Here is a 24,661-nt window from a genome sequence, read left to right as displayed (position 1 = left end):
AGGTTCTCACTTTTAAATCTTAGTTCTCATTTATTTGCTCAAATGTAGGTGCAAGATCGCGAAAAGCCCTTATTTTGCTTTTTGGCAAATGTCCACAGTTTAACGTATTCATATATATATAATTGATATTGCTCTTTTTCAGTTGTACTATGTTTACTTCTGCGGTGTTTTTTGGTTGTTGCTTTGAGAAGTTGAACTATTTAAACTTTTCTTATAACTAGCCATCGGTTTGATTTGATTGCAGATGGAGGAATATCTCTAATGAACTCTTCTATATTCATTATTCTCTTTAATGAAAGTTTACTAGATTAACAAAATCTGTGCCTAAAAACCACTTCTTTTACTCCGAAGGTACAAAAGAGTTTTAATATTCTAATAAGCAATATTAAAAACTTTTCGTTAAACATTTTTGTGGATTGTGTGTTATTGAAGAAAAATAAATGAAGCTGAATGCGTTATTACTAGTTTCAGCAGCTAGATCAACCATTCAACTAACATTAGGTAAACTGAGCATACAAACAGCTTTGTTGAAGTGACTGTAGGCGATCCCTTACACACAAAATATGGTATCTGCTTTACTTGCTGAGGGCGGAGGCCACGTTTTTAAAAATACTAACGCCATTAGAGATGCTCAGATGTTCAGATAAAGCACAGGTAATAAGAATGTACACAGCAAATCTGAAATACTGCTAACTGGTCAGTTAGCATAGGCCAGCATGCCAAGTTTAACGTTTTTAAATCCCCCAAAATACAATATTTTTCTTGACCTTCTTCAGGCAGACAAATCAATAGGGCTCTCATTATAATGCAGATTGTTGCACAGCTAAATGGCTATAATTTTAGCTATTGACCATAATATGCTAGATTTCCATCATGCAGCAACACACATTATTTACTTTTGTTCAAATTTCGGTCTTAAATCAAGCTACTAGACTCACTAGCAGATTCTGTGCTGACCTTCAACCTCCATGTTTGATTTAATCTACCACTTTACTGAAATAGTTGTGAGCAGCCACTAATACCTCATTAGTTGTAGTCTTGTGTAGGTGTCTTTACCATAAAACAGCATTACAAATCTTAGTAAGTTGACCTAATAATCATATTACTTTGCAGTGCTAGCTTAATTGTGATTCTATGGCTGATGTAACGCAAATCTTTATTGATGCACCACAGGTAGAATGTCAAAAATCCTCATATTGGTAGATAAAGCTAGCATTCATTTCCACAAATTTTTCTAGCAACTTGCAGTTTGATTTGGTAATCACTGTTTATATTTTCGTCTGAACTAAATATTTATAATGAAGGAATCTTTGGTAATCGTTCTCTGTCATGTTTTAGAGAGCTCTTACGCTGTGTTATGAACTGCTCTCTTAAATTGAGTAATACATTCCATGTCTGCTCATCGTTCTCAAATTCCTTCTTTTCCATAACGAATAGAACAATTAATTTTCTCTATGGAATATCAGTCACCCTCCATTTTATTGTGTACCTCAACATTGCCCAAGTAATAGTTTATGATCATTGCGAGTTTTCTGCTAAATATTCCATATTTCTATCTTACTAATTTTAGGATATACTGTGGGGGATGGACTCAACCTGCAGCAAAGCCAAGCCAAAGCCAAGCCAAGCCAAAGGCAGTCAAGCCAAAGCCGAGCCAAGCCAAACCGAGTCAAGGCCAAGCCGGGCCTAGTCAAGTAAAATGAGAGGCAGGGCCTACCCGCTATATAAGCCTGAACATTTGTGCTAGAGAACAGAGCTGTTCTGGGCCTGTTCATTGCAAGTGTTTGACTATTCTTGTACTCTTATAAAGGAAGCAGAAAATATATGTGTAAACTCGTGCACCGAGTCCTGTACTTGTGGAGGAAAGTAAGGGTGGCCCAAAACCTTTAGAATACCGGAAAACCTCTAATTGAACGCCACCTCAATTTGAACGCCACTCTTCAATTGAACGCGACCCGAATTTGACTGCCACTTTGACATTAATTGATCTTTTTGAGCCCATAATATCAACTGATAAGTAGAAAAGTGTCTACAAAATTGTGTTAATAGTGAATCATTTGCATTAATAACAGTCAATTCTCTTGTTGTCCAACTCTAAAACTTTTCGCTTTCTTTCATTAAAACTTTGCAAGCAACCCCATAGAAATAATCAATAACGGTCTCAGGCTAGTAGCAGTTCTCTGTTGAACGTGGTCTTTCAACTTTGAAGTAGCCTACACACCAAAACTGGTGTAAATATATGATAGCAGATAAACTTTCAAAGCAATGTCATAGAAATAATTACCGTCTCAGGCTAATAGCGGTTCCTTGTTTAACACAGTCCTGATACTTCGAAGTACGTGTACATATATTAAAACCAGTTTAAATTTACGACGGTAGATGAACTTTAAAAGCAACGCCATACAAATAACTAATATCACAGGCTAATAGCAGTTTTTTGTTTAACGCGGTCCTAATACTCCGAAGGACATGCGTATAAAAACCGGTTCGCTAGTTTTGGACCAAAGGTTACGTTTACTAAGCAATCTTTTACACGTTGCATTAGTGCAAAATGCAGCACGTGAAAGTTTTGCTCTGCTAAAAATTGTTTAGACGCTAATATCGACTAGTTCAACTGTGCAAAAGAAGAGTTAAGGTCAGAAGATATTGTGGAAGGTATTGAACAACTAGAACATGTTCGCTCCACCAAAAGCAACAATCAGAACGCAGCTATCCAAGCAAATGAGGAAAATATTTTTGTTTTAAAAACATTAATTTTTGTTTCTGCATGTAATATAAATATGATTCATTTATGTCGCTTGTTTATACATGTAAATATATATTTGCATCATTTGATAGATTATTATTGTAGAACTTATAAATATGCAGGTTTATACCATGTTATTTAATAACATCCTTGTGGCTATCTTAACACGGCTTACAATGGATCGTTGCTCACAACATCACTTCTATTGCACATAAAAAGCTAGTTTTGGTTGCAAACTGTAGCAAGCATATCAAAAAGTAAAATAAGCTTTTACTCAACAATGTCAAATATAAATATAAAATAAAAGCATGTTTTCAAATTTTGAATAAAATAAAAATTGAAAACGCCAACAAATTGCGAAGGACACAGGCTATAATATCATTGCAGGTTCAATGCAAGCAATAGATGTCAACTGGTAGAAATATTTCTCGGTTTCTCAGTTTTTCGATGCACATTTATTAAAAGATCTTTGACAAGTTAGAGGTAAGTTAGCATATTTATTGCATCTTAAAGGTTTAATATTGCTCGACCGAATCAGAGAGCAAAACATAGGCGACATTTTCTTTGCCCGCAGTAGGGCTAAATTATCTTCAGAAAATTCTGGCAAGTCATTTGAAAAATAGGCTGCCAGCTTTTATGTGAACACCACCTCCTATTGACCGCCACTACAGACAGAAGGTTAAAAAATAGAGCGCCATGGTGTTCAGTTAAAGGTTTTACGGTAAGCTGAAGTATTACATATTTTACACTGTCACATCTGATGGCAGACCATGAATGTTGTTTAGCTGTTTTAAACTTCTAACAACAGATGCAGGTTTACTCAGTGCATCCTTAAAAAAGTTGTATTGCTTGACTTACTAGTAGTAAATTCTTCGTTGTTGTAAAAAATGGAACAAAACCGCATTTAATATGCGCAATTTTTATGTACATTTCAAAACTCGAAAACATGAAGAATGACCTCGTTTGATTCCAAACTTTTTATTTAAGAAGATGGCTGCCGATCGCAAAAAAAGTGTCTTTACATTGTACAAAATATGTTCCATATATTTTGTCTCATTTAAGTTCTGAGTTATCATTTTGTAGTGGACTAGCAGTGAATCTAATCATTAAGGTGTTACCTCAATTTTGTTGTAGCTAAAATCTCAAGAAAGAGTAAAATAAATGTTTCACGTCAAACTTAAATTTTTTTTGTTGAATTAGAAAGACAGATAACTGATTTTAAAATTATACTAATAACTTTCATTTTTAGTTTGTTGCAATTTGGTTCATAATTCTCAATTTATAGTAAAAAATGTAAGCTCAAATTGAAAATAGTAAATTGTAAAAAAATTTCATTAGGTCCCGATTAAGAAATATGTAGGAAAACAGTTATGAGTAAAATTAGGCATCCAAGCGGATCCAAGAGGAATTTTGCTGTAGCTAAACGTTAAAGCTTTTCAAAAAATAGTTTATACGTCTTAAAGCTGGTTCATATTACATCGTGTATGATGCCGTTTGTCTTTTGTCATTTTTTCATTGTCATTTGTCATTCCGTTTGTCTTTTAGTCAATTATGTAAACCATAAACCGATGGCATCAATGAAGCAACAGGGATACGGCGGGAAAATTTGCAGCTGTCAAACTTTCTTGATATTTCGCCGAGCATCGACGACCGCCTTTTCGATGTGAACCATTTCAACAATAGTAATTCTCGGCCGCAAATAGCAAAATTTATATATTTCTATTTATTATAGTTGCTGCAAGTTTAGTATTTGATTCAATCACTTGAATACGAAAAGGTTTATTCATGGAAATTCAAAAAGAAAAGGAGAACGCTATATCTCGGAGTATTAGCTGATGCCAATGCAGATGGGTTTGTGATAGGGTAAACACCGTTGTCAATGACAACTACCGAAGTATTGGGGCATCAGTGCCGAGATACAGAAATATAGTGTGAACCAGCTTTTACTAACCATAAAAGAAAATCTGTGATGAACGGCAACTCTTATTGACTTTATTAGAGTTACATCTTTGTATATAGCCAAAGAGGTTTTATGCGTTATTTAGTAATAAACTTCTTGTTTACAGCTCTAGTTTTAACTGACGTTCTCTTTTTGCTATGGAGACTTTATCAAATACCTTTATACATATTAGACCTTCATTGCAAAATCAATGGCCAGCAAAGCTGACACTTTTGATGCAACGACCATGTTAAAGAAAGATATGCATTGAAAGTAACATAAGGTGGAAAACGCCAAACTGTGTTCACAAAGTTGGTCCACAAGACATTTTCAGCTGAATGAGATTACTAGGCTACCTCTTGTTACAAAGAGATCTTTTAAAATTCCAACTCTTAAATTAACGGTATTATATTTTTATTGCTGACTTTCATAATTTACCTTAAGAACACAATAGGAGTATCAATTAAACAAAATGGATGATCAAAACAAATACAGTAGCTATGAATGCTTGAAGGTTCAAAATTAACTTTTTTGCTTGCTGATTATTGTACTAGAGTTAATGATTGCAATCGTCACAGCAATTTCTCCTAAACAGACACCAGAGTGTTCAAGTACAGTTATTATATTATGATGAAATGATAAGTACATTATATACGCTGTTACGGCTTCACTTTATGGTAGATATAACTCTATGGTAGATATTACTTTATGGTAGGTGTTACGGCTTCACCCCCAGATACTCGAAAGAATTTCAACTAATTTCCACTCATAAGATTTATCGAACTACGTGGAAACTCAAATAACATAAAGCGTACTATGAGTAGATATAATGAAAGGTTAAATTTCCTAATTTGCGCAATATGCTTTCTAGACATGAATATAAATGCACTGATAGTAACATGAGACCCAAGAATAGTAAATGGTAAAACACAAGAATAATAAATGAAATAAAAGTAATCATTTTTACCTTGAACGACCTGCTGGGGATTCTGTAATAACTTGATTCCAAATTTTGTATTTGATAAGTATAGAATATGTGTATGTAAAGTTAATAATTAAGCAGTAAATGCTGCTTAGCAGATATAAATATATATATATATATATATACATATGACAGGACAGTAGATATGTAGACAGGACAGATAGCGCAGTTGGTAAGGTATTGGGACTGTGATCATTAGGTCCTCGGTTCAAACCCCAACAACTGCACTTTTTTGGTGGTCCTTAGACAAGACCCTTGCTTGTATAACGTCTACAACCTCTATGATGAGTGCAATACCCAAAGCCATGCCGGCTCGGATGTCGCCCGGTCAAACAAGGTCCGCGCTGCCTGTAGCTGAACCAGGACAAGGCAGCGAAAAATGGGCTACTGGTTCAAAACGGATGAAATAGACTCGGACTGATAACACGGACTACTGCAGTACTACTTTATGAGTGAACCTCAAAAGTGGGGCTACATGGGAAGGATGCGTCAACTGTGGATAAACATGCGCCCTGAATTGCCACTAACCGCTAAGCAACTCAGAGGAGTAACATAATCAAGCGGCACCTCATATCAGAACTTGAGGTAGATGAAATTAGGGAACAGTTCACCCAAGTAACCGCGACCAATGAGGAGTGCAAATCAACACACACTGTCACACATACACGATCATGTGTTGACTCACGGGTTGAAGAAAACATGCACTTGGACCTTGACTCAAGGGTGAAAGAGCTTGCAGAAAATTTCATCAACAGCATGCCAGCTGCTAATGATTATGGAAGCAGGGTACCACTACGAAGAGTTAGCAAGGCCATACCTAAGAAGCTGTTAGAAGACATTAACTTGGCACTGGAGTCGATCTCAACTGGATCAATCAGTGAGACTAATGCTCTAATCTACAGTACAGCAACCGTCATATTGGAGGAGATGGGTATTAAGTCACTGCCAACAAGGCTTCAAGCCATTCTATCCTGGCAGCTGAGGCTACAAAATAAGATCAAGGACTTGCGTAAGAAAGTTAGTAGGCTCAGTGAAAGATCTAACCACGGTTTGGAGCGTCCAAAAAGGGAAGCCACAATAGAAGCTCTAGAATCTGCCAAACAGCAGCTAGTAGCACTCTCGGCACGACTGAAGCAGTACACCAAAGAGCGGGATAACAAGAGAATAAACAAACTGTTCATCAATAATCCATCTAGAGTGTATTCCCAGTTTAAAGGTGAACTGCAAAAGCCAATGTCTGAGCCTCCCCGATCTAGCACTTCAAAGTTCTGGAAGGACATCTGGGAGAAAGAGACTACTCATAACACCACTGCAAATTGGCTGAAGAGGCTTAAAGAGAGCTATCAACGCACTGTGGCTCAGCAAGGACTCACCATCAGCGAAGAAGACATCAAGTGCAGAGTGCAGCGTATGAAGAACTGGGCAGCACCTGGCCATGACATGATTCAAGCCTTCTGGTTAAAGAAATTGACATCACTTCACACTAGAATGGCTAAGCAGATGGAATGCCTAATAGAACAAGGTGACCATCCAGAATGGCTGACCAAAGGACGAACTGTACTTCTAATAAAAGATCCAAAGCAGGGGCCGATTCCCAAAAACTATCGACCAATAACGTGCTTGCCCACCACCTGGAAACTGCTCTCAGGAATAGTTGCAGACAAACTGGAAGAGCACATGAGTCACTATATGACCAGTGCTCAGAAAGGAATTGGGCGCAACACCCGAGGAGCCAAACATCCGTGACTGGTGGATCGGACGGTCTGTCAAGACAGCAGGAGAAGGCAAACCAATCTTGCCATGGCTTGGATTGACTACAAAAAGGCCTATGACTCAATTCCGCATAGTTGGATACTTGAGTGCCTCAGTATGTACAATGTTCACCCTGCTCTTGTGGCATTCATCAAGATGTCAATGACCAAATGGAAGGCGGAACTGGAGGCTCATGGCAAAAAGCTGGCGAGTGTAAAAATTAAGCGAGGCATCGATCAAGGTGACTCCTTATCACCGCTGCTCTTCTGCATATGTCTAAACCCTCTAAGCAATATGCTAGAGGAGACTCAATATGGGTACCAGTTTAAGAGTGGCATCAAGATAAACTACCTCTTCTACATGGATGACATCAAGCTGTACGCTAACAAAGAAAGGGACATTGATTCGCTAATACACCTCACTCAGGTATACAGCAAAGACATCGGAATGACCTTCGGTATTGAGAAATGTGGAAGGCTAATTCTTAAGAAAGGCCATTCTATGCTCACAGATGGCCTAAGAGTGCCAAATGGTACCATCAAAGATATAGAAGAAGGGTACAAGTACTTGAGGATTATGCAAAGTAACATCAACCACGAAGCCGAGGTACGTCACAAAGCCATTACCGAATACAAGAAACGCCTTCGGCAGGTCTTATGGAGCCAGCTCAATGCCAAGAACCAAGTCATGGCAATAAATACCTACGCACTGCCAGTAATAAGATATCCAGCAAACATAATAAAGTGGACCGAGGAAGCCATCAAAGAAACAGATATAGCAACTCGTAAACTGCTGACCATGCATGGAGCACTCTACCCAAAATCTGATACTACTAGATTGTATCTCGATAGGAAAGATGGCGGTAGGGAACTCAAAAGTGTACAGCAGACAGTGAAAGAGGAGGAGCAAGGCATCAAAGCATATGCAACCTCCATGGCCACTTCAGATAAGTTGCTAGCTGAATTTCAATTGGCTGCTCTTACAACGGACCTACGCCCTGATGATGAGGAAATTGACTGGCACATGAAACCTCTTCATGGTGCTTACCACCAACAAATATCTAAGGTTGGCGATCTTCACCAGACATATATGTGGCTGAACAAAGGAAACCTAACGGCCAATACAGAGTCGCTAATCATGGCAGCCCAGGAGCAAGTGCTCCCAACAAGGCAACTCCAAACAAAAATCATGTCGCAGGTCAAAATGCATACACTGAGCGGCATAATCATGTCGCAGGTGTTGTGTATAGAAGTCTATGTGATGAGTATGGCCTTAATAAACCACAACACTGGTGAGAAGCTCCTGGCAAGGTCAATGAAAATGACCGCGCAAAGATTCTCTGGGACTTCTACATCCGAACTGACAAGCATGTCCTAGCAAACCAACCAGATGTAGTGGTGGTAGACAAGGAGAACAAGAGGGCTACTATAATAGATATAGCAGTACCCAATGACTACGCTATAGCCAGCAAAGAAAAAGAAAAGGTAGAGAAATATCTCCCTCTTGGAGAAGAGATTGAAAAATGCTGGGATGTAAGAACAACTGTAATCTCAGTAGTCATTGGGGCACTGGGCGCAATAACACCGGCGCATAAAATGTGGCTTGCCCAAATACCAACAGCAATCAACTCAGGTGAGTTGCAGAAAAGTGCGCTACTGGGAACAGCTAAGATCTTGAGGTGAGTGCTCAAACTCTCAGATCTCTGGTAGGAGACCCGAGTTAGAGCAGCAACTACCACCCATACGGGTTAACCGGGGTGAGGAAACAATTTTTTATATATATATGTATGTATATATATATATATATATATGTATATATATATATATATATATATATATATATATATATATATATATATATATATATATATACAAGAGGTGTATATATATTTATATATTATATATATATATATATATACACCGAACTTTCTTAGTTGACAAAAGATACCGAAGATGGTAAGTACCGAGGATAACGACACTGGGTAAACCGATAAAAAAGTGTAAGGATATCCGATCCGGCACTAAATTAGATACCAGCCCAACACTAATCACTACCAACACTAAAGTCAAGTAATTGCCATTCTAAGAGTTTTAAGTTCAATTGCATAACCGTACGTTCGGAAAACCGCATTGGTTAAATAAATTCATGGATTTTTGTACAACGCACCCTCTATCCACGAAATGCTCTGTTCAAACTGTCAGCTTGTGAACGTTATAGTTGGGCGCTTTTATCAAATATCATACTTATAGATATAGCCCCTGTTTCTGCCTGTCTGTTTTATAACGCTTCACCACCGTTACTAAGCGCTTTCAAAACATAATTGACCGGATATTGCTAGTGCGCAGGGCTCCCCTGTAACTTCCGAGTTCGCGGACGGCAGCGTATTCACGGTAAATATCTCACTTTGGCGAATTTGATAGTGAGTATTATGTTTCATTGTGTGTTAAGCTGTGAGATTAAATTGTATGCATTTAGTGGAGCTTGTTTACCCAGTGGAGCGTGCATTAGGCTCATTTTGCGACATATATAATGTTTAATCAGCGTTAACGTAAGCCATTCCCTTACGAACACTTTTGCTCGCTGACAATGTAGGCGCACGCCTTGGCCCGAATCAAAAGGCACTTTTGAAAACAATGGTCTATTGGAGCCTTTTGTTTGATATTGTAACAAAATTTCAACCAAACTAATTATTATCAGGAACAGCAGATTGTGTCTGAAGCAATGACTAACTTTAATGAGCTCTGTCTGAAGTTATCCTAAATCGCTCGATTGCCTAATTTAATAGGCGATACTTGCGATGAATTGCCTGAGATCATAGAAATGTGGTTACTATCTGGGTAGAATATTGTTGACCACAAAAGGGCCACGAGGTGTGGATAGAAGTTTAATAAGATCTTTGTTATTACTTTTATTACATCACGATGCTAGAAGATGAGACAGACTTTTAAGCAAATCAATCAGTGATAATATCAAGTATAAACCATGTTATTAGCATAACTACCAGTCAGCTAAGCGACACTATAAACTCATGATAAATACAATTGTCTCTCAAAGCAAAACTTTGCACTACTAATGAGCCACTGCCTCTGATCTAGGTGTATATTACAGTATTATGTAGGAGAGGGTGAACAGAGAAGTGGAAACTTTATTTGAGCCTCATTTTAGAGACATTGATCAATTGGCACGTTTGAAAGCTATGGGATTCTTTGAGCCATAAACTTGGTTTTATCATGTGGTGAACCGATCATCAACTTCTTAACTGCTGAATGAAAAGTCATCACAGGGCTCTGCTTATTTTACAAATAAAAAAATTATTAAAAATTCAAAATTATTCAAAAGTTTTTTTTCAAAGTAAGATTATATTAAATGAGATAATAGGCTTTTTTTGACGCACTGTAATGTATGCAATGCCAAATAGTGCTCTTGTGTTTAAGCATTGGCTAGTCTACCACATGGATACTGTTATCACTTTACATTGTAAAAGTTAACTTGTAATTGTGTAGGTTAAAAAAAACTCCGAACTTTATTCGTATCACATATTTTTTATGATTTCATTGAAGCAATGGCTTCTGCACATCATGATATAAAGTGTGAATTTTGTGGGTTGAGGAATGAGAAGATAATTGATCCTAAACAATTGCCTTGTGGCCACATACACTGTATGCCGTGCCTCAGATCACACTATGAAAAGAACAAGATTTGCTGGTGCGGGCTTCAAAGCTGCAGGTAAGTAATATTTAACGGTAGTCTGATGCTAACATTGTAAATATTTAAAATATTAGGGAACAAGCTATTAAGAATTGTTCATCGATTGAGCCCTGCTATTGTTCTAGAAGGCCATGATTATTAAAATTGTCTCTCATATATTTTAAAGTTAGATGACGATTATATTAAGTCTATGTTATTACACCTTCATAATTGACCAATAAGAAATAACCCATTTAAATTTATTGAAGTAATTTGTGTACATTTCATTCATTGGAATGAGTAGTCATCATCATATCGACTACTTTCTCCATTGCACCTCTTGTCTGCAATCGATTTTAATTGGTATTCAGTTAAGGTCACTAACATATTCATAATTAATAATACGGGAATTATGAAGCAAAGCTAAATTTTCGAAGATGAAGAAGTGGATCATGTATGTCAGTAATTTTAGTATTAGGATAACATGTGCTTTAAATATGCAGGTTATCACAAAGTTATTTACACACATTTAATGACATGACTACAATTTTGGTCAATACATGGTTAAAATTTGTTTAATTCAGTTTCTTAGTCAGACTCTTTTACCAACAAACTACTCAATAATAATTGCGCTTATCTGATAATAAAGAGTGCTTTGTGTGAGATATGTCTATCTCGACATTGAAATATTGCGATATCTCATCTATATGACAGCTATTATTCCATTCAAAAGATTGTGTAACAGATCTACATATGTTTTATTAGTATTCATTTCTTAAGACACTCAATTACATAATAACTGCATTGATTCCACCATTTCACCTGGACACGATATTGTAAAGCACTCAGTTGCCATCTGTGTCAATGTTAACTTACATTGTCTGACCATTGTGCCTGCAACAAAATTATAATAGTATTATTTATTATGTGTGTCCTTTTTGTATCTTGTGCTTGGCTCATTATACGGTATTATTAATGACTATTATGCTACCAACACTATATAAACGAATGCTGACTTTTTTACTAGGATCATTGTTTGTCTTGTTAGCCTGTCAGAACTTATGGTAGTTTTGCTAATAAATGCCTATAAGACCCGAGTCTCTCTCTCTCTCTCGATCTCTCTCTCTCGATCTCTCTCTCTCGATCTCTCTCTCTCGATCTCTCTCTCTCGATCTCTCTCTCTCGATCTCTCTCTCGATCTCTCTCTCTCGATCTCTCTCGATCTCGATCTCTCTCTCTCGATCTCTCTCTCTCTCGATCTCTCGATCTCTCTCTCTCGATCTCTCTCTCTCGATCTCTCTCTCTCGATCTCGATCTCTCTCTCTCTCTCGATCTCTCTCGATCTCGATCTCTCTCTCTCTCGATCTCTCTCTCTCGATCTCTCTCTCTCGATCTCTCTCTCTCGATCTCGATCTCTCTCTCTCGATCTCTCTCTCTCGATCTCTCTCTCTCGATCTCTCTCGATCTCTCTCTCTCGATCTCTCTCTCTCGATCTCTCTCTCTCGATCTCTCTCTCTCGATCTCTCTCTCTCGATCTCTCGTTCTCTCTCTCTCGATCTCTCTCTCTCGATCTCTCGATCTCTCTCTCTCGATCTCTCTCGATCTCTCTCTCTCGATCTCTCTCTCTCGATCTCTCTCTCTCGATCTCTCGATCTCGATCTCTCGATCTCTCTCTCTCGATCTCTCTCGATCTCTCTCTCTCGATCTCTCTCTCTCGAAATCTTTAGGCTTTAGGAGTTAAAAGCCACCTTAGAGCAGCATAACGCGCTGTTACATTTGTGACAGAACAAGTTAACTGATAGATGGACAATTGCCAATAAAACTCTAGATAATTGAGAATATTTCATCATCTAAATTGAAAATAAATTTGCTACCCTGTATTATTTTATAAAGTTAGCATATTTATGTCAGCACTTACTATATATGGGAATACTAGACGGATGCCTGGTGTAATAGAAAGGTTGCATGGGTGATATAAAATTTTTGTGCAAAAAACTTACTTTTAAGCAACGTATTCAATATCAAGATTTTCCATTCTAACTTTTAAGTGAAAGTGTTGGTTTATTTCTGTGTATTGTGCTATTTCTGTAAACTTTATTTTATTTCTGTTTAATTCATACCGACTTCAATGCCTACTACAAATCTATACTGATCGAAATAGGTTTGTTGGCTCTATGCGTTTACGCATTTTCCTTCATTTATGAGATGCACTTTTCTTCTTGTATGGCTTCAGTAATTTTCTATTGGTCTGGCTTTACGCTTAACATTAGCTGCCATTTTTGATGTGAAGCCATGAAAGGTCGGCTTATTCTCAAAGTATCGGCCAAATCTATTTATTTGTGTACCCAGTTGGACAGTGTAGGGTATTGGATAAATGGATGCCTGCAGGCCTGGAGGTTGTGAGTTAAAATTCTGTTTGAAGCTGTTATCTTGTTCCTCAAGCTTTATCGCTATAGCTGGACAGAGTTAAGGATAGATGGACAGATACTGAGATTTATATATAGATAATAACATGACATGTAATCTAATTCTTTGATAATATTTATATGTAGCCTACATGTTATTATATTTTTCACGTTTATAAACTATGATTTTTAGGAAGGTGTATAAGATGTCACCTGAATCATTGGCCGACTTTGATTTTGATGCTGCAAGGCTCTGCAACACTTGTACCAAGAGAGGACAACACAAACGTCAAGCCATCTCTTACTGCACAGATCGTTGTAGAAATCTTTGTAAAGAGCACATGAAAGTATGTCAGACATATGGTTGATTTTGTTGTTACTGCTGCAATTCATAGCTTCAGAGTTCAGCTGGTCATTTGCAGGTTTATTTCACATGGCAGCATAGTTACTGCTGTTTCCCTCTGTTATTCATTAGATATAAATATGATAGTCCAGTTGTTTACTTGTATCAATCAGCTGCAATGCCTCTCTCTTCGAATATCTACATTTATATGGCATATATCTATTATGGTAATAGGGAGTGATGCTTGTGGCGGATCATCTAGCACTGAAACTTTGGAACGCAGGCTATGTAGTTTAAGCTTAATCATCCCATTGAATGCATGATAGTAGTATATAGAGAGCAGATCTACACACAAAAGTGACGGATCCAGCGGGGGGATAGAAAAAGGGGGTTGTGAATTAAATTGGCTAGGCGTGTAGATTGAATCGTGTGGAGTTGAATGAGATGTTGGGGTTTGGGGGGAAATTGTGGTGTAGAGTAGGGGGTTGAATTCGAGGGGTTACGGATCCGCTCCTGGCGTAATCGGCGGATTATCTGTGGATGAGTCATCCGATTAGCGGGGGATGAGTCATCCGATTAAACGCGGATTATCGCGGGATTAGTCGGGGGAATCGTCGCGGATTAGTCGGGCGAATCGTCGCCGATTATCGGTGGAATAGTGGGGGTGAATATCTGGGACATCGAGGGCTGGATGGTTTTCCGGAGTGGATCTCGCGGATTATCGAGGAGAGCGAGAGATTACCTACCGGATGAGTGAGGGGGTTAATATCTGGGACACCGAGGGGTTGATTTTCCGGAGATTGTTATATATTTGAAACATGGAATATATATGAGAAAGTGTTTATGTACAAAGTTATTTTTTTTGAAGATTTGATGTTTTTGTAATGTTGAAGCTCTTGAATGGTTAAGAATTTTAAGGATTTTTATTTTCGGTTTTTTTTTTATATATGTTGAATGAAAGATCAGTTTTATTACAAAATTATTCACTTTAAAAGATATATTTATATGTATTATTCATTATTTCCATCATCATTTCGTTTCAATAAAAATAAAATAGTTTATGTTTAACTTGAAATATATGAAATGTACAAGTAGATAAGTCACAATAAAGATAATATAGTATAAATGGCAAAACTAGGATTGTGCTAGGCCATGTTGATATACAAGTGAGCAATGATTATAAATGTATATATAATAATAAAATGTGAGTAAGATAAAAGCTAGGGTTGTGCTAGTCCATGTTAATATACAAGTGAGCAGTGATTATAAATGTATATATAATAATAAAATGTGAGTGAGATAAAAGCTACTGAAGATACAATAAACAAAGCTAGGATTGTGCTAGGCCGTGTTAATATACAAGTGAGCAGTGATTATAAATGTATATATAATATTAAAATGTGAGTAAGATAAAAGTTACTGAAGATACAATAAACAAAGCTAGGATTGAGCTAGTCTATGTTAATATACAAGTGAGCAATGATTATAAATGTATATATAATAAAATGTGAGTAAGATAAAAGCTACTGAAGATACAATAAACAAAGTTAGGATTGTGCTAGGCCATGTTAATATACAAGTGAGCAGTGATTATAAATGTATATATAATAATAAAATGTGAGTAAGATAAAATCTACTAAAGATACAATAAGCAAAACTAGGATTGTGCTAGGCCATGCTGATACACAAGTGAGCAATGATTATAAATGTATATATAATAATAAAATGTGAGTAAGATAAAAGCTACTGAAGATACAAACAAAGCTAGGATTGTACTAGTCCATGATGATATACAAGGGAGCAGTGATTATAAATATATATAATAATAAAATGTGAGTAAGATAAAAGCTACTGAAGATACAATAAACAAAAAACTAGGATTGTACTAGTCTATGTTGGTGTACAAGTGAGCAATGATTATAAATGTATATATAATAATAAAATGTGAGTAAGATAAAAGCTACTGAAGATACAATAAACAAAGCTAGGACTGTGCTAGTCCATGTTAATATACAAGTGAGCAGTGATTATAAATATATATAATAATAAAATGTATTATTATATATACTCACATTACTTACTCTCATTTTATTATTATATATATATTTATAATCACTGCTCCCTTGTATATCAACATGGACTAGCACAATCCTAGCTTTGTTTATTGTATCTTCAGTAGCTTTTATCTTACTCACATTTTATTATTATATATACATTTATAATCACTGCTCACTTGTATATTAACTCTTTCGCTACCACGTTAATTGTTGACCAAACGATTATTCTGCCCAAGTTAATTCAAACGGATTTTCTAAAAAATCCGATATACCGTTAGTATCTAAGCAATATCTCAAAAAATGAAAACATATATCGTTTTACTTTTAAATGTATCTTATTCAGAACAAAATTCTCCACAAGATAGGTGTAAAATTGTTTAGCAACTCTTACTCTCACAAAATTCCTGACGCTTTTCTTTGCGTTGAACAAACTCGGTGTGTTTCTTATTGTCATGACGATAACGGTCTGGTTTTACCGTTTTTGAAAAAATAATTAGAAATGGAATTGTTGAACCAAAAATTTAGTTGCACGTCATTGGCAACAAGGTTGTTTCATTGGAAACAAAATTTGATTGGCCTAGCTGATGTGTGGGATTTGTAATTAAAAGAAAAAGTGAAACCCTATTGATGAGTCGATACACCGTCTGATTGTCTGTATTTATATTACCGCGAATTGATGGAAATGCTCAACAAAAAAAAACAAAAAAAAAATTTTTTTTTTTTTATTGGTTACACCTGATTGGCACAAAGGTTGTTTTATTGGAAACAATTCTTTCAACAACATGTGGAGATTACTGTCTTCTCTTTGCAATATTTTGGAGCAGAGGATGTTCAATAGAAGATTTTCTAACAGTTATGCTAAAAATTTCTGAAACAGATACACGAGATCATGTAGTTCGAAAAACTATACTAGATAGATATGATTGGAATGAAAAAAAATTAGTAAAAGTCTTAATAACGAAGAAAATGAAGGTGTTGACAATGTACATATTCAAGGAACTTCCCAAATTGTTAAATTACTAGAAGATCTGACATAAATTTTTTTTTCTATATTTTACAATTGAATATACATATATACTTTATATCGAAATAAAGTTGGTAACAAATACAACCGATTATTATTTACTTTTTGATATAAGTTTTATATATTGATATACTCACACTGAGTTGGAGCTATCCTCAAAATAATCCACATATTAATCCATGTATGCCCCTTTACTAGTTCATCATCTTCATCTATTTACTGGTCGAGAGACTGTTATGGAATGGTTAAGCCAAACCAAACAGGAGAATTCCATAGGTAAACCTAGGAAAACAATCAGGTCGAATGCCAAGGCGCTTGTCCACACAACAGCCCCTGAAAACAGCGACACTCAACGAACTTAATCGCGAGTAGCCGGCTAACAGAATTCTAGCTGAAGCATACAAGCCTTATGGTATCAACACTCGATCGACCCAAATTCTCAAATATAAGTAGGCATCAAGAGATGGTTAATGAGGCAGAATATTCCATCAGATTATGCAACGCTTATATAGTGAATTGAAGAATGATGGGTGTGTCCAAAGGAATTAATGAAGCGAAAATAGTAAACAGATTTTCGCGAAATTGAATTTCGCGAAATTGAATTTCGCGAAAGTGAATTTCGCGAAATTACACATTATATATATTATATAGTCAACTTTCGCGAAAGTGAATTTCGCGAAATTACACATTATATATATTATATAGTCAACTTTCGCGAAATTACACATTATATATATTATATAGTCAACTTTCGCGAAATTGAATTTCGCGAAAGTGAATTTCGCGAAATTCAATTTCGCGAAATTACACATGATATATATTATATAGTCAACTTTCGCGAAATTGAATTTCGCGAAATTACACATTATATATATTATATAGTCAACTTTCGCGAAAGTGAATTTCGCGAAATTACACATTATATATATTATATAGTCAACTTTCGCGAAATTGAATTTCGCGAAATTCAATTTCGCGAAAGTTGACTATATAATATATATAATGTGTAATTTCGCGAAAGTTGACTATATAATATATATAATGTGTAATTTCGCGAAATTGATTTTCGCGAAATTCACTTTCGCGAAAGTTGACTATATAATATATATAATGTGTAATTTCGCGAAATTCAATTTCGCGAAATTCACTTTCGCGAAATTCAATTTCGCGAAAATCTGTTTACTATTTTCGCTTCATTAATTCCTTTGGACACACCCATCATTCTTCAATTCACTATATAAGCGTTGCATAATCTGATGGAATATTCTGCCTCATTAACCATCTCTTGATGCCTACTTATATTTGAGAATTTGGGTCGATCGAGTGTTGATACCATAAGGCTTGTATGCTTCAGCTAGAATTCTGTTAGCCGGCTACTCGCGATTAAGTTCGTTGAGTGTCGCTGTTTTCAGGGGCTGTTGTGTGGACAAGCGCCTTGGCATTCGACCTGATTGTTTTCCTAGGTTTACCTATGGAATTCTCCTGTTTGGTTTGGCTTAACCATTCCATAACAGTCTCGCGACCAGTAAATAGATGAAGATGATGAACTAGTAAAGGGGCATACATGGATTAATATGTGGATTATTTTGAGGATAGCTCCAACTCAGTGTGAGTATATCAATATATAAAACTTATATCAAAAAGTAAATAATATTCGGTTGTATTTGTTACCAACTTTATTTCGATATAAAGTATATATGTATATTCAATTGTAAAATATAGAAAAAAAAATTTGTGTCAGATCTTCTAGTAATTTAACAATTTGGGAAGTTCCTTGAATATGTACATTGTCAACACCTTCATTTTCTTCGTTATTAAGACTTTTACTAATTTTTTTTCATTCCAATCATATCTATCTAGTATAGTTTTTCGAACTACATGATCTCGTGTATCTGTTTCAGAAATTTTTAGCATAACTGTTAGAAAATCTTCTATTGAACATCCTCTGCTCCAAAATATTGCAAAGAGAAGACAGTAATCTCCACATGTTGTTGAAAGAATTGTTTCCAATAAAACAACATTTTTGCCAATCAGGTGTAACGAATAAAAAAAAAAAAATTTTTTTTTGTTTTTTTTTGTTGAGCATTTCCATCAATTCGCGGTAATATAAATACAGACAATCAGACGGTGTATCGACTCATCAATAGGGTTTCACTTTTTCTTTTAATTACAAATCCCACACATCAGCTAGGCCAATCAAATTTTGTTTCCAATGAAACAACCTTGTTGCCAATGACGTGCAACTAAATTTTTGGTTCAACAATTCCATTTCTAATTATTTTTTCAAAAACGGTAAAACCAGACCGTTATCGTTATGACAATAAGAAACACACCGAGTTTGTTCAACGCAAAGAAAAGCGTCAGGAATTTTGTGAGAGTAAGAGTTGCTAAACAATTTTACACCTATCTTGTGGAGAATTTTGTTCTGAATAAGATACATTTAAAAGTAAAACGATATATGTTTTCATTTTTTGAGATATTGCTTAAATACTAACGGTATATCGGATTTTTTAGAAAATCCGTTTGAATTAACTTGGGCAGAATAATCGTTTGGTCAACAATTAACGTGGTAGCGAAAGAGTTAATATACAAGTGAGCAGTGATTATAAATGTATATATAATAATAAAATGTGAGTAAGATAAAAGCTACTCAAGATACAATAAACAAAGCTAGGATTGTGCTAGTCCATGTTGATATACAAGGGAGCAGTGATTATAAATATATATATATATATATAATAAATCGTGAGTAAGATAAAAGCTACTGAAGATACAATAATCAAAGCAGGATTGTACTAGTCTATGTTGATGTACAAGTGGGCAATGATTATAAATGTATATATAATAATAAAATGTGAGTAAGATAAAAGCTACTGAAGATACAATAAACAAAGCTAGGACTGTGCTAGTCCATGTTAATATACAAGGGAGCAGTGATTATAAATATATATATAATAATAAAATGAGAGTAAGTAATGTGAGTATATATAATAATACATTTTATTATTATATATATTTATAATCACTGCTCACTTGTATATTAACATGGACTAGCACAGTCCTAGCTTTGTTTATTGTATCTTCAGTAGCTTTTATCTTACTCACATTTTATTATTATATATACATTTATAATCACTGCTCACTTGTATATTAACATGGCCTAGCACAATCCTAACTTTGTTTATTGTATCTTCAGTAGCTTTTATCTCACTCACATTTTATTATATATATATTTATAATCATTGCTCACTTGTATATCAACAGGGTCTAGCACAATCCTAGCTTTGTTTATTGTATCTTCAGTATCTTTTATCTTACTCACGTTTTATTATTATATATTCATTTATATTCGCTGCTCACTTGTATATTAACATAGACTAGCTCAATCCTAGCTTTGTTTATTGTATCTTCAGTAACTTTTATCGTACTCACATTTTAATATTATATATACATTTATAATCACTGCTCACTTGTATATTAACACGGCCTAGCACAATCCTAGCTTTGTTTATTGTATCTTCAGTAGCTTTTATCTCACTCACATTTTATTATTATATATACATTTATAATCACTGCTCACTTGTACATTAACATGGACTAGCACAACCCTAGCTTTTATCTTACTCACATTTTATTATTATATATGCATTTATAATCATTGCTCACTTGTATATCAACATGGCCTAGCACAATCCTAGTTTTGCCATTTATACTATATTATCTTTATTGTGACTTATCTACTTGTACATTTCATATATTTCAAGTTAAACATAAACTATTTTATTTTTATTGAAACGAAATGATGATGGAAATAATGAATAATACATATAAATATATCTTTTAAAGTGAATAATTTTGTAATAAAACTGATCTTTCATTCAACATATATAAAAAAAACCGAAAATAAAAATCCTTAAAATTCTTAACCATTCAAGAGCTTCAACATTACAAAAACATCAAATCTTCAAAAAAAAATAACTTTGTACATAAACACTTTCTCATATATATTCAACGTTCTCAAATATATAACATTCTCCACTTTGCACATAAACACTTTCTCATATATATTCCATGTTTCAAATATATAACAATCTCCGGAAAATCAACCCCTCGGTGTCCCAGATATTAACCCCCTCACTCATCCGGTAGGTAATCTCTCGCTCTCCTCGATAATCCGCGAGATCCACTCCGGAAAACCATCCAGCCCTCGATGTCCCAGATATTCACCCCCACTGTTCCACCGATAATCGGCGACGATTCGCCCGACTAATCCGCGACGATTCCTCCGACTAATCCCGCGATAATCCGCGTTTAATCGGATGACTCATCCCCCGCTAATCGGATGACTCATCCACAGATAATCCGCCGATTACGCCAGGAGCGGATCCGTAACCCCTCGAATTCAACCCCCTACTCTACACCACAATTTCCCCCCAAACCCCAACATCTCATTCAACTCTACACGATTCAATCTACACGCCTAGCCAATTTAATTCACAACCCCCTTTTTCTATCCCCCCGCTGGATCCGTCACTTTTGTGTGTAGATCTGCTCTCTATATACTACTCATGATCATTATTATTATTACTCACTGGGACTGTAACACTCGGGCCAAACTGTTCACACTCAGTTATGCTCTTAATTACATTAGGAAACAATTTGGAGCTTTTCATAGGTTTACTATGAATATTGCCTTTTCTTATTTCCTTGCCCTATATGTAAATCAGAGTGATTATTGTTGTCTGAGATTGCCTTGATCAGAGATATATTGCAGAGGATTCGCTAGTCATTGCATGTCACAGTATTCTCTGCAACTACAAGTATAACATATGGCCACTTGCCCAGTACGGTAAAAGGTCAATGTTTTCTAGTTCTGTTGAGCACTGTCATTTTCTATATGATGATCACTCTCTGTAGCAGTTTGGATATGCTATTACTTATAATTCTTCTTTCTATCAAGCCAACTTGCTCATCCTTGTGCTGCAATATTTTGCTGTATGCAATTACTGCCGGAATTTGGATGGTAATACTAGCACTATGACTTTTAAGAATGCAGCAACATTCACGCTGGTATCTATTTTACAAAAAAAAAACTTCAATTTGTTTATTACCTCATGGGATTCCCAATTACTTCCCTTCTACGTGTAGAATAACAAAAAGCCTATATACCACCCTTAGATGGTAAATTTTGAGAAGAAAGGCCTTTCCTTAAATTTTTATTTTTTGCATTGCCAGATCAACCATAAATGGGGCAGAGATTCTGTTGTAACTATAATTAGTTTTATTTTGAAATCTTACTGTAACTGTGTTTTACCTTTTTAGCGCCACGGTAATGTACTAGCTGATCATCATGCAATAACCATGACCCAGTATATGTCAGATGCTATACTATACAAGCTCATATCCGCTCTCAACTGACCATACCTGACTTGGTTGTTTTCTCATGTGGGACCCAACCTCTACCTTTATAAATATAAAAATTCTAAAAGCCCCCTTAACATCAACATATGGTAATCTACCATACCACAAGCCTGGCAGCATTCTCTTGAATCTTTTCACTCGTTTCACCAATTACTATGGCAGGAATTATATTTGAACCTTGTTGTCTTTCTTTCAGCAACATGATGTTCTGCTAGATAATCATCATACAGTCTCCATGACCCAATATATGTCAAATGAGAGCCAACATAAACCAGATATCTTTACAAAACATGATAATCAGCCACTAGTGTTGGGATGTGAGGTCTGCCATACCATCAGCTGTATGAAATGTGTAGTAGATTCATCTAAATGTGAGAAAGGTAAGTTTATTGACTAAACACGGTACTTACCTTAAAGGTTGACTTTCAATAAAATTCACATTTCAGTTATTTGGTATCAAAAGATTCACCATGTCTAAAGGCGTGGTCACACGAGCACCGAACCGACTTAGGATCGGTTCGAAGGCTAGTTCGGTTCGTGGAACATGTCACACGGCATCCGGAGTCACTTCGCTTACTAGATACCATACGTATAGAGACAGGACACGGTTTCATTAGTAGTTTTTATGTATTTGAGTTAAATGTTTCTATTGTAATCAAAAACCTTTGAGGAACAATTATAAATTACAATTACACAGCAGATTTATCTGATGATCGTTCAGGTGCTTAAAATAAATCACTCAATACAAAGACTGTGCTAACCCTTCCCATCAAGGTAATTATATTTGTTTGTTAACATATAAATGTTTTTCTACGCTGAGTACATAACAAACAAAAACAGTCTTTATCATAGTACTGTGGTTTTACATAAATAAATCAGTCAACGATACTTCATCAGGATGAACATGACAAATTACTTATACTACACACAAAAGAAAATCACAACCATTCTCTTACGTTTATGCAAAACTTAAGTGCAACATATCTTACATTTATGCAACACAATCATAAGTCCAGAGGTACCTTGTCGTAAATTGCTTCATGTTGTTTATTTAACAAAATAAAAGTATTGTCCCGTTTCTTTTTTAACTTTGCTCACACGCACATAAGGAGAAATGTGATGCGTGCTCAGTAGAATTTTAACCAGCCAATAAGAGCAAGGGTTCAGCCACAAAATTTCAGGCCGGATTGAAATGGTTCGTTTGGGCCGAACCTTTTACAGCTGACAGCGACGTCATTTTGCGTCATTTAGTTCGGTTCGGTGCACGTGTGACCACCCCTTTACTCTGTTGTGTTTCAAGTGCCAAATATGTGGAAATGTGATTACAAGCTGTTAAAAGCTAAAAAACAAACAATTAATCGCAGCCACACGAGACTGCCGTAGTTTGGATTCTTTTTCTAAAATGGCTCACATGTGACGTACTTGTGAGAGATGGTTTCTGTTTACACTTCCATGCAACCTCATTCGTCGAAATATTTTCACAAATATACTTCACGCATTCAATAAAACCATGTCAATTGTTCTTACGCGTTTGTTTTATCGGCATTGTAATGCTGCTACTTTTAGCACTGATATCTTATAACTTACCGTAAAAATTTGTGAAACTTTTTAACCTTACTTCGAAGGAGTATATATCATTGTCTGATAATCCTGACGAGCCTGTTGGTCACCTGTGATAATCGAAAAGTGCTGCAAAAATTATTTTCGAAGTATTGGTTCACACGATCAGATTACCACTTGACGATTAGATAATGCTGAAACAGAACTGTAAACTAGCGAGCATCTATATTTGATACAGGTTCTTCGGTAAAACCTTATTTATTTATTGGCCTTTCAATTCACGTGAGAACATCACGTGACAAGTCAATAACCAATTTTCGTGGCTACGTCATCGAAATAAAGAGATTCCATTCTACAGCGGCTTTTAGTTTTTGAGCTTTTAAGAGCTTATTCAAGAGCTCATCAACTTAGTCATGTTTGGCAGGCTGATCATCCAATAGATAATTCCAGATGAAGACATGAATTCATTTAATATAATACATTGTAATTCCTAATGAAATTATTTCACGATTAAAATTATTAAAAGTCTCAAAAATTTGCAAAGGTCTATGAAAATGTAGCAACATCAGGCAGGTGGGATGCTGAGTGCAGGTACTTTCCCTGATATAATGAGGATAGTAAGGGAAATGATTAAGTGCAAAGTGATTGTTGCTGACCAGTTTGTGCTATTCCAAAATTGTTTACGAGGTCTTTATGAAATCAAAATATTTCTCTTTTCTTTTGGCACCTTGTTTTATCTCATAGA

At 35.6% G+C, this 24,661-nt stretch overlaps 1 protein-coding gene across 1 annotated transcript; it reads right to left on the bottom strand.

Annotated features, from left to right (window-relative positions):
* Nucleotides 1-12,165: 12,165 nt before the first annotated feature.
* LOC137397981 (octapeptide-repeat protein T2-like) lies at nt 12,166-22,558 on the bottom strand. The gene is made up of 3 exons (XM_068084081.1): nt 22,460-22,558; nt 21,528-21,647; nt 12,166-12,834 (listed from the first exon to the last, which is right to left on the bottom strand). The coding sequence occupies exons 1-3, from the start codon at nt 22,556-22,558 to the stop codon at nt 12,166-12,168; spliced, it is 888 nt and encodes a 295-aa protein (XP_067940182.1).
* Nucleotides 22,559-24,661: the final 2,103 nt, after the last annotated feature.

The sequence above is a fragment of the Watersipora subatra genome, chromosome 6, assembly GCF_963576615.1.
Source record: "Watersipora subatra chromosome 6, tzWatSuba1.1, whole genome shotgun sequence".
NCBI classification, from domain to species: domain Eukaryota; kingdom Metazoa; phylum Bryozoa; class Gymnolaemata; order Cheilostomatida; family Watersiporidae; genus Watersipora; species Watersipora subatra.
This window is presented reverse-complemented; position numbering and strand designations above follow the sequence as displayed.

Coding starts and splice junctions, on each gene's coding strand:
- LOC137397981 (XM_068084081.1), bottom strand. CDS start 22,558: ATGTTGCTGAAAGAAAGACAACAAGGTTCAAATATAATTCCTGCCATA. Junction 21,648..22,459: donor AGAATGCTGCCAGGCTTGTG/GTATGGTAGATT, acceptor ATTTACATATAG/GGCAAGGAAATAAGAAAAGG. Junction 12,835..21,527: donor GCCCGAGTGTTACAGTCCCA/GTGAGTAATAAT, acceptor TAACTCCTAAAG/CCTAAAGATTTCGAGAGAGA.